The 15411-nt window shown below is 36.5% G+C and overlaps 1 protein-coding gene across 2 annotated transcripts in view; it reads right to left on the reverse strand.

Annotated features, from left to right (window-relative positions):
• The window catches only part of TMEM135 (transmembrane protein 135), a 233025-nt gene that overhangs the window by 35310 nt on the left and 182304 nt on the right, over positions 1 to 15411 (reverse strand). Inside the window, exon 7 of one of the 2 annotated variants that reach the window (XM_004708886.2) lies at positions 9583 to 9624. The exons of the other annotated variant lie outside the window; for it this stretch is intronic. Coding sequence (XP_004708943.1) covers positions 9583 to 9624 — 42 coding nt within the window. The remainder of the gene's footprint in view (positions 1 to 9582; positions 9625 to 15411) is intronic. 2 annotated transcript variants of the gene reach the window in all.

Consider the following 15411-nt stretch of genomic DNA (forward strand, 5'->3'; position numbering starts at 1 on the left):
AGAGCCAGTGAGGATAATAAACATGTATGTGCCCAAGATACCCACGAAATTTTTCAACCAAATCCTTCAAGAGATGAAAAACAAATCACAGGTTTGATAATCATAGTAGGAGACCAATAACACTGCTATCCAATAAAGTCAGATAAGTGGAAAAGCAGCTCAACAAAGAGGCTAAAGAGCTAAATACTACAACCAAACAACTGAACCTGATAGATGTACTCAGAGCTCTCCACCCACCTGCAAAAATATACTATTTTTCAAGTGCACATGACACATATTCGAAAATAGACCACATGCTGGGACACAAGTCATGCTTGAATAAATTCAAACATATAGAGGTAACACAGACTTCCTTCTCTGACCACTATGCAATAATGCTGGAAATCAACAAAAGAAAGAACAATAAACCAGGGCAAACACATGGTGGTTAAATAATTTACTTCTTAGAAAAGACTGGGTTTGACCCAAGTTAGAGACAAAAATTAGGAAGTTTCTAGAAAGAAAATGAGAATGAAAATAAAATATACCAAAACTTAAGGGATAAAACACAGGCAGTGATCAGAGGATGCTTGATAGTGATAAACATATATATGAAAAAGGAAGGGAGATTTATGGTTGACACTTTAACACAAAACCTTCAGCAACTGGAACAGAGTAAACAAAATAATCCTTTAATAACAAACAAAAAGAAATTATAAAAGCCAGGGCTGTGATAAATGAGTGGGAAAACAACAATACAAAGGAGAAAATCAACTCAGTAAAAAGCTGGGTCTTTGAAACAATCAACAGCATCGATAAACCACTAGCAAACCTAACAAAAGATAGGAAGGGGCAGACATCAGTGGAAAATTCAACCAAAAATATCCAGGATGAGGGACAAAACAAGAGAAAATACAATGGACTCAATAAAATAAAAAGACTAATTACACGGAACTATGAAGAACTCTACTCCAATGAATTACACAACTTGAAGGATATGGACAAATACCTGGAAAAACAAACCCTTCCCAAATTATTTCTTATGGATGTCAAGAACTTGAACAAATTCATAGCAAAAAAGAAATATACAAGGTTATCAAGGAACTACCAAATAAAAAAAGCCCCAGCCCAGAAGCTTCATAGGAGAATTCTACTAAGCATTCAGGGAAGAGCTGACACCAATACTACACAACTTCTTCCAGAACATAGAAAATGACAGTAAACTCACAAGCAAATTCTTTTAAATTTGTATAACACTGATACAAAAGCAGAGCAAGGATCTCACAAGAATAGAGAACTATAGACCAATATCTCTAATGAGCATTGATGCAAAAATCATTAATAAATTAGTGACCAATAGAATTCAAAAGAATATAAAAAAAATAATCAATCATGACCAAGTGAGATTTATACCAGGGATGCAGGGACGGTTCAACATCCAAAGAGCCATCAACACTATCCATCACATGGACAAGAAAAAGGAAAAGAACTACATGATAATATCAACAGACACAGAAAAAGCATTTGACAATATTCAACACCCATTCCTAATAAAGACACTCAAGAAGATGGGATTAAGAGGAAGTTATCTCAATATAATTAATGCTATATATGAAAAACCAATAGCTAACATTACAATCAATGGAGAAAAGACAAAAATATTCACTGAAAAGGGGACCCACTAAGCATCCCCCTTCCCCTCTTCTATTCAACTTCATCCTGGAGGTCCTAGCTAATAATATAAGGCAACAGAAGGATATCAAAGGTATACATCTGGGGAAAGAAGAAGTGAAATTATTGTTATTTACAGATCACATGATTTTATAGAGAGAGAACCCCAAAGGCTCCACAATAAGATTGCTGGAAATGATTAAGGAATATGGTAGAGTGGCAGGATATAAGGTCAACTGGCATAAATCAATTGGATTGCTATACACCACTGAGGGGATTACAGAAAAAGAGATCAAGAAGGTAATACCCTTCACAGTAGTCAGGCATAAACTGAAATATCTAGGGATATATACCATCACAACAACAAGACCAAAAGAGCTGTATGAGGAAAACTACAGAACATTATTACAAGATAACAAAAGGGAGCTTCAAAAATGGAAGAATATCTCATGGGTTAGACGACTCAAAATTGTAAAGATGTCAATCCTGCCTAAGGCACTATATGTTTAATTCAACCCCAATACAAATTCCAGCATCATTTTTCAAAGAAATGGAAAAACAGACTACCAATTTCATATGGAAAGAGAAAAAGCCCAGAATTGGCAAGAAACTCCTCAAAATGATAAACAAAGTGTGCGGGCTTGCATTACCTACCTTTAAAACTTATTATACAGCCAAAGTTGTCAAAATGGCAAGGTACTGGTATAATGATAAGATACTCGGACCAATGGATAAGAACAGAAGATCCAGAAATTAAAACAGCAACATACAGACAGCTGATCCTTGACAAAGGTCCAAAAAATATCAGATGGGAAGCAGATGCACTGTTCAACAAATGGTGTTGGAAAAACTAGATGTCAGCATGAAAATGAATGAAACAAGACTCTTACCTCATTCCATACACAAGAACAAATTTAAGATTTTGTTCACAGACCTTGAGGTAAAACCCCAAACTATCAGGATCATCGAGGAGAAAATTGGGACAAAGCTAAGAACATTAGCACAGGGAATACATGGGCTATCAGACATAGGGAAGGATACACCCCCACAGGAAGATAAAATAGAGAAGTGGGACCTACTGAAGTTAAAACACGTGTGTACATTGAAAGATTTCATCAATAGAGTATCGAGAGAGCCCACTGACTGGGGAAAGGGTATTTAATAATGACATATCAGACAAAGGACTTAATACTAAAACCTACAGAATCCTGCAAGCTTACAAGAAAAAAACTAATGGCCCACTGAGGAGTTGGGCAAAAGATTTGAACAGAAGATTCACAAACGAGGAAATCTGAATGGCCAATAAACACATGGGAAAATGTTCCCGATCATTAGCCATGTGGGAAAGGCAAATCAAAACATCAAAACACCTAACAGCCACAAAGATAGCCCAATTCGGGCAATGAATGTACAAATGCGCTTTACACAATTAATGTGTGTATGGATTGTGATAAGAGTTGTATGAGCCCCTAATAAAAATATTTCTTAAAAATAATAATAAAAAAAGAAAATATTGTGTAATATTTGATATGCACAAATGATAGTAATAAACAACTGTGAATTATACTTCTGAAAAAAAAAAAAGATAGTCCAATTCAAAAAAACAGAAAGCACCAAGTGTTGAAGGAGTGTGGTGAAATAAGAACACTCATTCACTGCTGGTGGTCTAGTAGGTCTGTACAGCTACTGTGGAAAGCGACTAGATGAAACCGAAAACACATGGAAATCGAGCTACCATACAACCAAGCAATTTCACTTTGGGACATACACCCAGAAGAAATAAGAAACACAACCACGTCCAGACATCTGCTCTCCAATGTTTGTTGCTGCACAATTTACAATCTCAAAAAATTGGAAGCAGCCTAAATTCCCATCAAGAGATGAATGGATTAAAAACGCTGGTATATACTCACAATGGAATACTATGCATCCCTAAAAAATAGTGCTGAAACTATGAAACATTTCATAGTTTCAAAGTGTAGGATATTATGCTGAGTGATCAGCTAAGCACAAAAGGTCAAGTACAACATGAGTCCACTGAGGTAAATTCAAACAGCAGAACAGGCCTAAGGGAAACAGCACACAACACACAATTCCCTGGCTGAAGACCAGATATTCTGGCATGAGCCAGACCAAACCCAACTATTCATAATTCATCAAAAAACAGATACAAATAAAACCTGAGCTGAAAAGCATGTTTCTCCACACACCCCTCTCCTATGCCTTTAAGACCCACAGAGGTGTGGGGAAAAGAAAAACAATGGCAATGGGGGGTAAGGGCTCTAACCAACCCAAGGGGAGAGTATTGCTTATATCTCGACAGGAAAGAGAGAGCAAGAGTAGACCTCATTCCAGTGTACCAATCCCTAAGGACAATGTTCCTGCTCAGAGCAGCTTGTTCCTAGAGATTTATGCAGGGTCGGCCTCAGCCCAAGATGTGATGCCCTCTCCCTAGATGACAGCACTGCAGAAGACAACCCTGAAGCTACAGCTCAGTGAGAGAGGCTGGTCTGACCAACCCACATGGGGCAAATCAAGAGAGGAGTGTAACAGACCAGTGATGGGAGCAAAGCCACGAAGCCCCTGAAGAACCCTGATTGTAGACTTCTGACTCAGGGCGGCAGCACTTGGCTGGGGATTACTCACAAGGGGGTCAGACTGAAAGTCCAAAGGGATAACTGAAGGTGGGTGGAGGGTGGTGGTGGCAATAGACCGCTCCATTCCTGACTGCAGGAATAGCAATGGGAACTTTTAGGATACTTGCCTTTTGGACATGAATGCACAAGACTAAATGGGTGTATGCATTATTAGGTAAGCAGGACCCGTAACCCGTAAGACATGTAACCCTGAAAGAAATGAGTACTGGACTGATGGTTTTATCACATGTCCTGCTCTCTATTTAATAGAGATCTTCATCTACACTACGTCAGGATCCCTGTCAGACTTGTGACTACCTGTATGTTTTGTTTTGTTTTGTTTTAATTTGGGGAGGTAGGGGTGCTTATCTATACAAAATAGGCAGAATAGGCAATCATATGGAGACAGTGACTAGAACAATGGTTCCTTGGGGGCATGGAAGGGGAGAAGGTGGGGGGAGGGGAGTGGTGAGCCAATAACGATGGGTACAGGGGAAGAGTAAAATTGATAGTGAGGAGGGTGTAGCTTTTCTGGTCGTGTTTCATCAATCGAATTTTATCTGAGAGAAATTACTGAGAGGTAAACAATGAGTAAAAATCATAACAGTGCAGGAGGGAAGAACAAAAAATATATGTGTGTGTATATATATGTGGGTGTATACATGTAAATATATAAATATGTGTATTTAGCTATATATGTATATATATGCAGATGAACTTTGGGCCTTTACTTAAGTCTTACCTTAGTACAGGAATGGTTTGTTTTAATAATGGAGCATTGTATGATATTCACCTTCCTAACACAATCACTGAAGACAAAATGGGTAGATAAGGAAATGTGGTGAAGAAAGCTGATGGTGCCCAGCTATTAAAAGATATGGCATCTGGGGTCTTAAAGGCTTGTAGTTTAAAAAGCGGCCATCTAGCAGGGAAGCAACAAAGCCCACATGGAAGAAGCACATCAACCTGTGTGATTATGAAGTGTCGAAAGGAAAAGGTATCAGAAGTTCAAAAACAAGCAACCAAATCGGGTGAAGGGGCGTGGGTATAGTGGAGACCCAAAACCCACCTGTAAGACAATTGGACAGTCCCACTCAGAAGGGCTACTTGGAAAGGATGATAAATCCAGGGCAGATTTATGATGAGCCACATAACTTTCCTCTAGTTTTTAAATATCTCCTCCCTAACTATTATGGTTTTTGTTTTACTTCATTAGTCATGTCAGTTTTGTGTAGGTTCATCTGTATATTTAGGATCATTTGATACATGAATATCATGATAGACAACTCTTCAGAAACAGTAATAGGAGTAAGGGTTCCCTGGGGGAATGGGAGCAGGGGGAGGGGAGAGGTGTGCAGGGAGCTGATAGCATTGATGACTGTATAACCACACTCCATGGGATCAAATAACAGAATAGTATATGAATGGGTATATTAGACGTGTAAGATATGGCACACTAGATAGATGATAGATAGGTAGATAGATAGATAGATAGATAGATAAGGGTTCCTAGTGGGTATGGTGGGGGAGGGAAGGGCTAAAATGGAGCAGATATCAAGGAGTTCAAGAAGAAAGAAAATGTTTTGAAACTGATTGTGGTAGCAATTGGACAATGCTGTTTGATGTGATTGAACGATGGAATGTAACTGATATCTGTAAGAGCTCCCAATAAAATGATTAATAAAAAAGAGAGAAGATATTATTGCTATATATTTTGATTGAGAAAGTTATTATTACCAAAGGCGTTCCAATGCATTTTTACTTTCTACTTTCAGGTTTTCTCTTTTTCAATGTCTCAAATACTAAGGAGAGACAGTTCTTTCTGAGACAGTATCAATTACCCTGATAAAGAATCAGTTGGCTACTACCTACTCATCACTTTATCAAATCCAAGTTTTCTTCATTTTTAAAATTTTTCTATAAGCTAGTCCTACTCTAGAAGCCCTGGTGGCATAGTGGTTACGAGTTGGGCTGCTATCCACAAGGTCAGCAGTTTGAAACTGGCAAATGATCCCAGGGAGAAAGACAGGGCTTCTATTCCCATAAACAGTTACAGTCTTGGAAACTCACAGGGGCAGTTCTACCCTGTCCTACAGGGTCTCTGTATATTGGCACATCAACCTGATGGCAGTGAATTTGGGTGATTTTTTTTTTTGAGTCCTACTCTACCTATTCAAATAAAATATATTTGAATTTCCAATATAAAATTATCATACTATTATTTCTTCAGTCTTAACTTGCACTCGATATCAAAAACTTACAAGTTTTTGCTAATATCATTTTTATGCAACATAGTTTATCTGTTCTCTTGTACTTATCTAAATCTATTTTTTACGTGCAATTTAAGGCTTACCACCAATATATAACCATTGTGGAAAACAATACAGCAATACCTAAAACGGACTGGGAATAGAAATACGATACAACCCAACAATTCCTTTGCTGGGCATATACCCCAAAGAAACAAGAGCTAGAACATAAACAGAGTTAAGCTTTCCCGTGTTCACTGAAGCACAGTTCACAATAACAAAAACTGGAAACAGCCCAAATGCCCATCGGTAGAGAAGTGGGTAAGTCCAAGGGAGTATGTCAACTGGGGAGCTTCAGGGCTGAAACACCCAGTGTGAGAAGAAGCATCTGACTGCTATCTCAAGGTTATGTAAATTGGTAGTCTTGGACTTTAGTTCAGCTCTCTTGCTTTAAGGACAAAGCCAGACAACCACATACTTTAATTCCCTCCCTGTTTGTTTCTTTATATTTATTAATTTGGTGGGCGTGGCTCTGCCTTTGTAAATGAGTGTTATTGAAAGCTGTGCCCTATCATCAAGCCCCAATATTTGTGTCAAGTGTCCAGTCACTAAGAGTTGAATCTTTCCAAGGAAAGAATTCATGTGTTTCATTCTGAAGCTGGCCTACACCTGTATAACTTCCTTTTCTCAACGGTGTTTTAATCTCTATACCATTGGGTAAATTAATGACACTATCAATAAAATTTGGATGGTTTATAATGTTCTCTATCATAAAATTGTGGTAATGCCTCTAAAATGAACCAGAGAGACGCATAACCACAGATCTATGAAGAGATTTGGGGTTTGTACTTAATTTTAGCCCTAACCTAAGGACAATTAGTTTTTATTACATCACCCTGGCTCGATGCTCATCCTCATTAAGAGATCACTGGAGATATGGGTGCTACAGCAAAATATGGTGAAGATACCAGATGAAACCAGCTAGCTATCAAAAAGAATAGCATCTGGGGCCTTCAAGGCTTCTCTTCAAACAAACAGCCATCTAACTGAGGTGTCAACTAAATCCACATGGAAGAAGCACACAAGTCTGTGTAATTCAAGGACTATAAAAAATAAAATCCAAATCCAAAAAGAGCGAAAGGCATCAGAACTTGAATTGTGAACACCCAGTCTGCTGAAGGCTCTGTAACAGGGGAAGGCGCGAATCCATGTCCAGAGTACCCAAATGGATTAAGCCTCCAGGAAATTCCCTTGGAGCGTAGTCGGGGAATGTGACTAGCCTTGCTATCAAACAAAGAGCACTAAAAAGTAGATTCTGGAAGATGTAGGTAGGGTAAAATGTATTACCCTTAACATTTGATCTCCCTTTTGACCCATCTTAAAGTTGCTTCAGTTTTTAATGTTTTGTGCTTTCTTTTTAGCTTTGCTATGTTTTGTCTAGTCATTATTGTTGCTTTTGTTTGTTTGCTTCCTGTCGGTAGTTTGATTTTTCTGTATATGAAGTCCAGGATAGGAAGGTCTATAGAGACAGTAACTGGATTGATAATTGCCTAGGGACATGGTAAGGGGAATGGAGGGAAATGAGTATAAGAAGAAATGTTCTAAAATTGATCATGGTGGTAATTGCAAATCTTCTTAATATGAATAATGCTTAAATTGTATGATATGTGAAACATACATCAACGAAAGTGTATTAAAAAAAAGAATATTCAACATTTCTTGAGTTCCTACAGCGCTGGCAATTATAAGCACGTTTCATTCACTAACTCGATCTTCAAAATACCCTGAGATAATCACATACAATTTCTCTTAGTATTGAGTCCACTCTAATTCTTCCCTGCTATAGCCTGACGTCATGTGGCTAAACTGCTAACCAAAACATCAGTGGTTCAAACCCACCAGTTGCTCTGCAGAAGAAAGATGTAGTAGTCTGTTTCTCTAAAGATTCAGTTATGGAAAGTATATGGGGGAGTTCTATTCTACCCTATCAGGTTGCTGTGAGTCAAAATAGACTTGACAGGAAGTATTTCCAGTAAATACTATTCTTCAACTAAGAAAGTACTGCTTGTACTTGGGGGAGCTGTGGCATGGATGAACAATATTTGACATAAACTGAAAGAACACTGGCTTTGGAGTCAGGATATATAAGGGGCTTGAAAGTTTGAGGAAAATTTCCTTTATCTTTTCAAGTCATCCATTCATGAGCTTTTTGAAGGCCTCTTGTATAGTCACTTGTATGATGTTTAAGTAGTCAATCATTCTAAGACTTGGCTTCATCCGCTCACATAGGCATTAACATAGCTGTCTCACAGAATTGTAAAAATGGGATGATCTCATCTATATGAATAGACTTGGTGAGACATAATTATAATACTAATGTGTATCATTATTTCTATAGTATCTACTATGTGTTAAGAGTCAAACTATAAGGTGAGAAGAAAAATGCTAATGAAGGCTATTATCTAATACATGCATCACAATATGAATCCTGCCCTAAAGATGTCCATAATCTGGGCAACATGAACCATTATTTGGGGGGGGAGGGAGTTTGGTAAACTAAGCATTGCGCTGCTAACCATGAGGTCAGTGGTTTTAGCCCACCAGCGAGCTTCCCTATGAGAGAAAGATGAACCTGTCTGCTTCTGTACAGACTTACAGTCTCAGGAGCAATTCTATTCTGTCCTAGACAGGTACTATGAGCTGACTCAGTGGCAGTGAGTTTAAAGATATATATTTTATTCTTAATGTTGTTATTCATGTGCAGCTTTGAAGAAAATGTTTGTGCTTTTTTTTCTAACACCCCACAGTATGAGGCAGTTAATAGGCATTAATAAACTCTTGTTTTTCACTTTTAAGAAAGAAAAGTCTGATAAAGTACTTTTAATGAACTATCTACCAATGTTTGGAAATGCTTTCATGACTTCTAAAACAACTTTCAGCTTAAAAATTGAGTCAATTAATATTATAAATGATATAGTTATTTATGGATACTACTTTTTAAAAAGAACTTGTAATCAACATAACGGTAAATTAAATATGTTACTTACCTAAGTGCAGAGAATGTAAATCCTTTCAAACCATCTTTACACCTGAAGCAATAAAAATTTACAATCATAAAGCAATATATTTTGGAATATAAAGTAGTATACAAAATTGTCGTTAAAACTTTCCCAAGCTTAAGTGGAGAGCAAATGTTTTGAGAATGACGAGGGCAATGAATGTACGAATGTGCTTTACACAATTGATGTATGTATGGATTGTGATAAGAGTCCTATGAGCCCCTAATAAAATGATTTAAAAAAAGAAGAAGAAGAAAAAAAAAAACTTTCCCAAGCTTTTTCTTTTTTTTAAGGTGTAAACTCTTTTAGGGTAATAGTCTGAGTACTACAAGTGGTCAAACAAGCAATAAGCAGTAAAGCAAGTTATCTTGTACAAAATGATTAAAATGATAATGCATCCCCACCCCATGTCAAATTAACATGACTTAGGACTCAACGCTAAGATCTGTCCCTTGAAGAGAGAGTTAAGTAAATCTTCTAAGAGTTCCCCTGGGGTTTAAAATGAGGGCTGGGAGCGGAGCATTCTTCATTCTCTCCAATCCCCAGGGGAGCAATTTGCTGTGAAGAGAAAGGCCACATACACCTGCTGGGTATTATATATAGGTCAATTCAAGGTCCTGACTTCTCGCTACTTATTAATTCGGGGAATGCAGAGCAATGTAGAGTTGGCAGGCACAGAAAGGCTTCAAGTCTAGTTCATCAGTTTTAATTTCTGATTAAACCCAATCAGAACAGACACCATAATCCAGGCACTGTTCTAAACATTATTCATGCATAGTTGGGGGTTGGGGAGGCACAAGACCAGTGAGTGAGAATTCCAAATACTATTTATTGAGTGCTTACTATTACTGGGCCCTGTTCAGGGCATTTCACACACGTTGTCTCATTTAATTATATTACAACTCGATGAATAGGTGTACTGTTTTTGGATTCTGTAGCAGCTATTGTGGTGTTTCTCAACTCGAGTTGTTCAGAGCCTCAAATAATGTAGTAAATTTCCAGAGATCACATGATAAATAGGAGTCAGAACCCCCACTCCCAGCGCACACCCACATCCCCACACACACATCCCCCTCACACACATGGTTTTCTTACACAACCTCCTGAAACAGTACGGTCCCTTTACTTAAATTACATAATAATTAAAGAAAAAGGATCCTCAGCTCTGCTAAAATTATTTAATGATCTTTTAAAAAGGGATTAAATACGAGTCTTGCATTATCCTGATGCTATAGCATGTCTTTGACTATTTTGTGGGCAAGATTATCTTATGAAATGAACCTTTGATATTTACTATTAAATACCTTGAAGAAATCTGTAAATACAGATATACAATGATGTCCTAAAGTATATTAATATTAGACACTGTATATTCTTAAAGAAAGCGCAGTCTCTATTATAACTAAGATAACTCTTTCTGTATGAAAAGCATATACAAAGGGAAATGCAAAAAGTAGAAAAACCCTTACCAACTTAAAACACATACATTTTATCAGAGGCAGTGTGGAATCCCAGAAAAAGAATGTAGTTCCCCTAACAAAACGATTAAAAAAAAAATGTAGTTCATGTGTCAAAGATGTTTAAAAGATTTACAAAATCCTTTCAATTACACAACATGATTGATTTTGTGGTCATGTTAGCAGTGACAAACGTAAGCACAGATTTTCACATACTATATAATTTTCCCACACAGAATGAGAGCATATGTAAAAAAAATACATTTTAAGCAAAGAATATGCATGATATGCATGGTGAAATAATAGCATTAAAAATATTTAAACATTTACCATTTGCAGAATGTATCAGTAACTTAAAGCCTGCAATTTGGTAATTTCTGGATAGGAAAGGTGGTAAGAAAACAGAAAGCACAAGATTAATTCAAAGACTGTGTGTCTGGGAACAACTTTTGGCTTTGGTATGTTACTGTTGAGAGATGGCCATTTATCTTTGGTTCAGTGCTGGACAAAGGGTCTGACAAGTTGGTCTAGTCAGAATTGCATATATTCAACCTTAAACAATAAATGTAATTGCAGAACAAACATCAAAAAGTAGCTTTCAGATATACAAGAGGCATAGACAAATGGATTTGCAATTTCTTGATGATGGAAGTTTAGTTCTGTGGTAGAACCCTGTGAGAAGCACTTCATATTGATAAAGTCTTAGCACAGATTCAAAAGAGGCTACTCTTCTTGCCATTCATGTGTCTAAGGTGTGTTGATGTACTTAAGAGTCAGATGTCTATATCCAAAGAGCAAAATGTAATTATTCCCATAAAATATCTTTAAAATAGTAATCTGGTCCTGCATTTTACACCGAGTACTAAGCCTTAACCTAACCGTGGAATCATTATTATAATTTGTTTTCAATGCAGAACACATAATATAAATGTTAACATTTAAACAAATCAGACCCCTTTAGAAGATGCCTAACTGTGTTATGAATCCAGTTATCATAATAATAAGCAAAATCACCGTCTATACTAAGGCCCACTGACTAATTCAACAAATATTAACTGAGTGTCAGCTATGTGTAAGGCATGGTCTAAGTTCTGAGGATGCAACAATGAGCAACATAGAAGACCTACATACATATAGCAGCTATTCTAGTTGGAAGAGAGAGGACAAGGAAGTTCTGTGATGCTAACTGCTATGATCCCCCCAAAAAACCAAAACAATCCCAAACCAAGCAGGATAAGGGGAGAAAGTGATAGACTTAGGATTATTACCATAAATAGTGTGGTCACGAGGAGTGTCTGTGAGACAGTAACTAACATCTGGCTCTAATGAGCAGAAATCTCAATGAAGTAGGGACGGTATTTCAGTTAGAAGAAATTAACAAGTACAAAATCCCTCATGAGGAGTTTGTGTGGCATGCAAGGAGAGTTCTCCGGAGCTGAACAGAAGAGGGAAGTAGCGATAGGAAATGAAGTCATAGTAATGGGAATGGAGAAAGGAAATGGTCTAACAACTCAGGACCCTGTCTGCAGACTTTGGAAGGCTCTCAACAAAGAAGTGACAAGATTTGTCTAGCATTTCAAATGAGTCACTCTTGGGGCCAGGTAGAGAGCAGACTACAGGAGGGCCAGGCTAGATGCAAGAAGACTAATTAGGAGAGGAAAGATGTGTGGACGCTTGCTTGACTAAAGCACAAATGGTCGGTTTTTGTTTTTTTTCCAAGGGAAGGTTGGCGGATTTTTTTGTTGATTCAATTTTGGGTTGGCGGGAGAGTTGATTTTCCAATTTTTTCGGTTATTTTTTGTTTGGCCAACCGGAGGGTTGGATTGGCTTTTCCTCAAGTGAGTGAAAGACTATGGGGAGGAGCAAGTTCAAGAAGAAAATCTTAAGTTTGGTTTTTGACATATTAAGGTTGAAAATGCTTGTTAGGAAATTAAATGGAAATATCAAAAAAGAAAAGGTAAAGTAAGTCTGGCTATACAGGTGTGGGGTTCAAAGAAGAAACCTAATATATACATGTGTTGTATTTTTAAACCCACAGGACCTGACAAAAATCATCTAAGAACAAGCTTAAACAGATCAAACATCTCAGGACTGAGTATATTTTCTCACTCTAAAAATTTGTGTGAACTTCACCTCACTGCTGTCTTGTCAATTCTGACTTACAGCAACCCTGTAGGACACAGGGTAGCACTGCCCTTGTGGCTCTCCGAGACTGTAACTGTTTACAGGAATACAAACATGATTTTGTCCGGCACACTGGGTGGGTAATTTCGAACTGCTGGCTTGTTGGTTAGCAACCCAACTTGTAATCACTATGGAACTCCCATTAACTTTCAACTCCACTCTTCCACAAACTTTTAGAAACTCTCTTGCAATGCAGTACATCTCTTATGGAAAAAATAAAACTATTTCTTCTTCTAATAAAAATCTTCCTCTAATAAAAAAAACCCTCATTTTTATTTTCAATTTTGTATAAAGATAACAAATTTACCTCATCTCTATGGAAGCTTTCCTATTTCTTAACTTTAGTCTATGCAAAGGGCATACAGTAATATTATTCAATTCATATTTATTGAATTTTATATTTGCAGGATTCTGGAAGATGAGGCATGCTATTCTCATAAAGAGGTACAGTCTCAGAAACCCACAGGAGCAGTAGGGTCATTCGGAGTCAAAAACTGACTTGATGGCAGTGTTTTGCAGTCTGATGTTAAAAGTGTGGTATAAAACAACAGCAGGACAAAAACTGTTGAAGCATTGCATTAAATAATTTTAGTTGATACACAACTAATCACTCAGGTTCAGGAAGGTAAATGAAAGAAATTATATAGAAAAACACAAATAAGCTTGATGTTAAGTTATAACTGGTATATTACTATTTTATAAGTATAATACTTATTTAATAAATTTTCACACTATTACTCTTGGTCAAATGCCAAAGGAGGGAAAACCCACAAAGACAAACTGCATTAACAATTAGAAGTTTGCATTAAAGCAAAAGAAAACAGTTCTGCCCATAAAAGTTTTCTTTCATGGTTAATTTCCATGGAATTATTTCTAAGAACTACTTTTCATCTTTATTACAATTTTGTACCAGCAGATGTCACTAGGAAACAAGTTTTAGAGGAATTTGTAGTTCTTTAAAGAACATTTGGGATTCAAACTGTTGCTGATCTTAAATTACATTTAGTTCCCTCAAATAAACAGAGTGATTGCTATACTTTGGTGATGGTTGATATTTCTGTTACTATGGCCCAGTTTCGTTTTTTGTCTACTTTGTTTTCATTCATTTCAATGGGTACAGTGGGAAGACTCTTGCAGGATATAGGTAGTAGTCATAATGTCTCTACTCATCTTGACTAAAGCATTTAATTTTAGGGTTCAGCTCCTTTATCCAATAAGTATGTGAAACAATTAATTTCAAGCAGAAAAGCCCCAAAATTCTAGTATTAGAATTGATATTGGAGGCCTGAAAATAATGAAAAATGAACTTATTTCTGAATCATAGTTACTGATAATTGGTAGACCTTTCAATTTTAGATTTGTCTAATTATTTTATCATTGGTACTAAAGCCAGTCATAAATATGCTTCATAATAAGTACAATTGAAGATTCATTTAAATGTTACAGAGTAAACAGAGTACCTATTAAAATGGTTATTTACATACCTACATAAACTGGTTATTTATAAAATTTTGTTTAAAAAATATTTAATTATTTTCCCCACTTTTAAATGTAGAAGCTCGCCTTAGTACTAAATTGTAACTTACCTCGAGAAACCTGACTAAAACTGTACATTTCAATAACATCTGTATAGCACAATGATACCAAAAAAGATGGAAAATGGAAATAGCATTCAAACTTTTGTTTTTATTTTTAAAAATCATCAGTGTCTCACTCACATATACATATTACAACTGGTTGAACAACTATTAGAAATTGCTATTCAGAACTTGTGGTATATGACTTAAATAAAATGTATTGATTTTGTATATACAATTTTCCTATTAAATCTACTATTATTTGAATAACAACATAGACTGAGTTCCGTTTTAACCTTTATATAACACTTGATATGAGAAAACAGGATAACTAATACTGGGCTCCTATTTTAAGACATCACGCATACAAAAGTATAAAGCTGCAATAGCAACAAATTAAGAAATTTGGGGGAGGTTGTTTTGCTTGCTTTATGAGCCCTTACTATATCTGCAAAATAGTTTCCAATAAGAGTCCTTTGAATAGTGAATTCTCCCAGTGCACCAAAAATATTATTGAATCTGATATAATTGTTTAAAGGACACTTATTTCATCGTACAGAATGGAACCCCTGCACTTTGGCTATTTCCTTAAGGAGCCT

The sequence above is a fragment of the Echinops telfairi genome, unplaced genomic scaffold (assembly GCF_000313985.2).
Source record: "Echinops telfairi isolate 266 unplaced genomic scaffold, ASM31398v2 ScPeMD7_1713;HRSCAF=2227, whole genome shotgun sequence".
In the NCBI taxonomy this organism is placed as follows: Eukaryota; Metazoa; Chordata; class Mammalia; order Afrosoricida; family Tenrecidae; genus Echinops; species Echinops telfairi.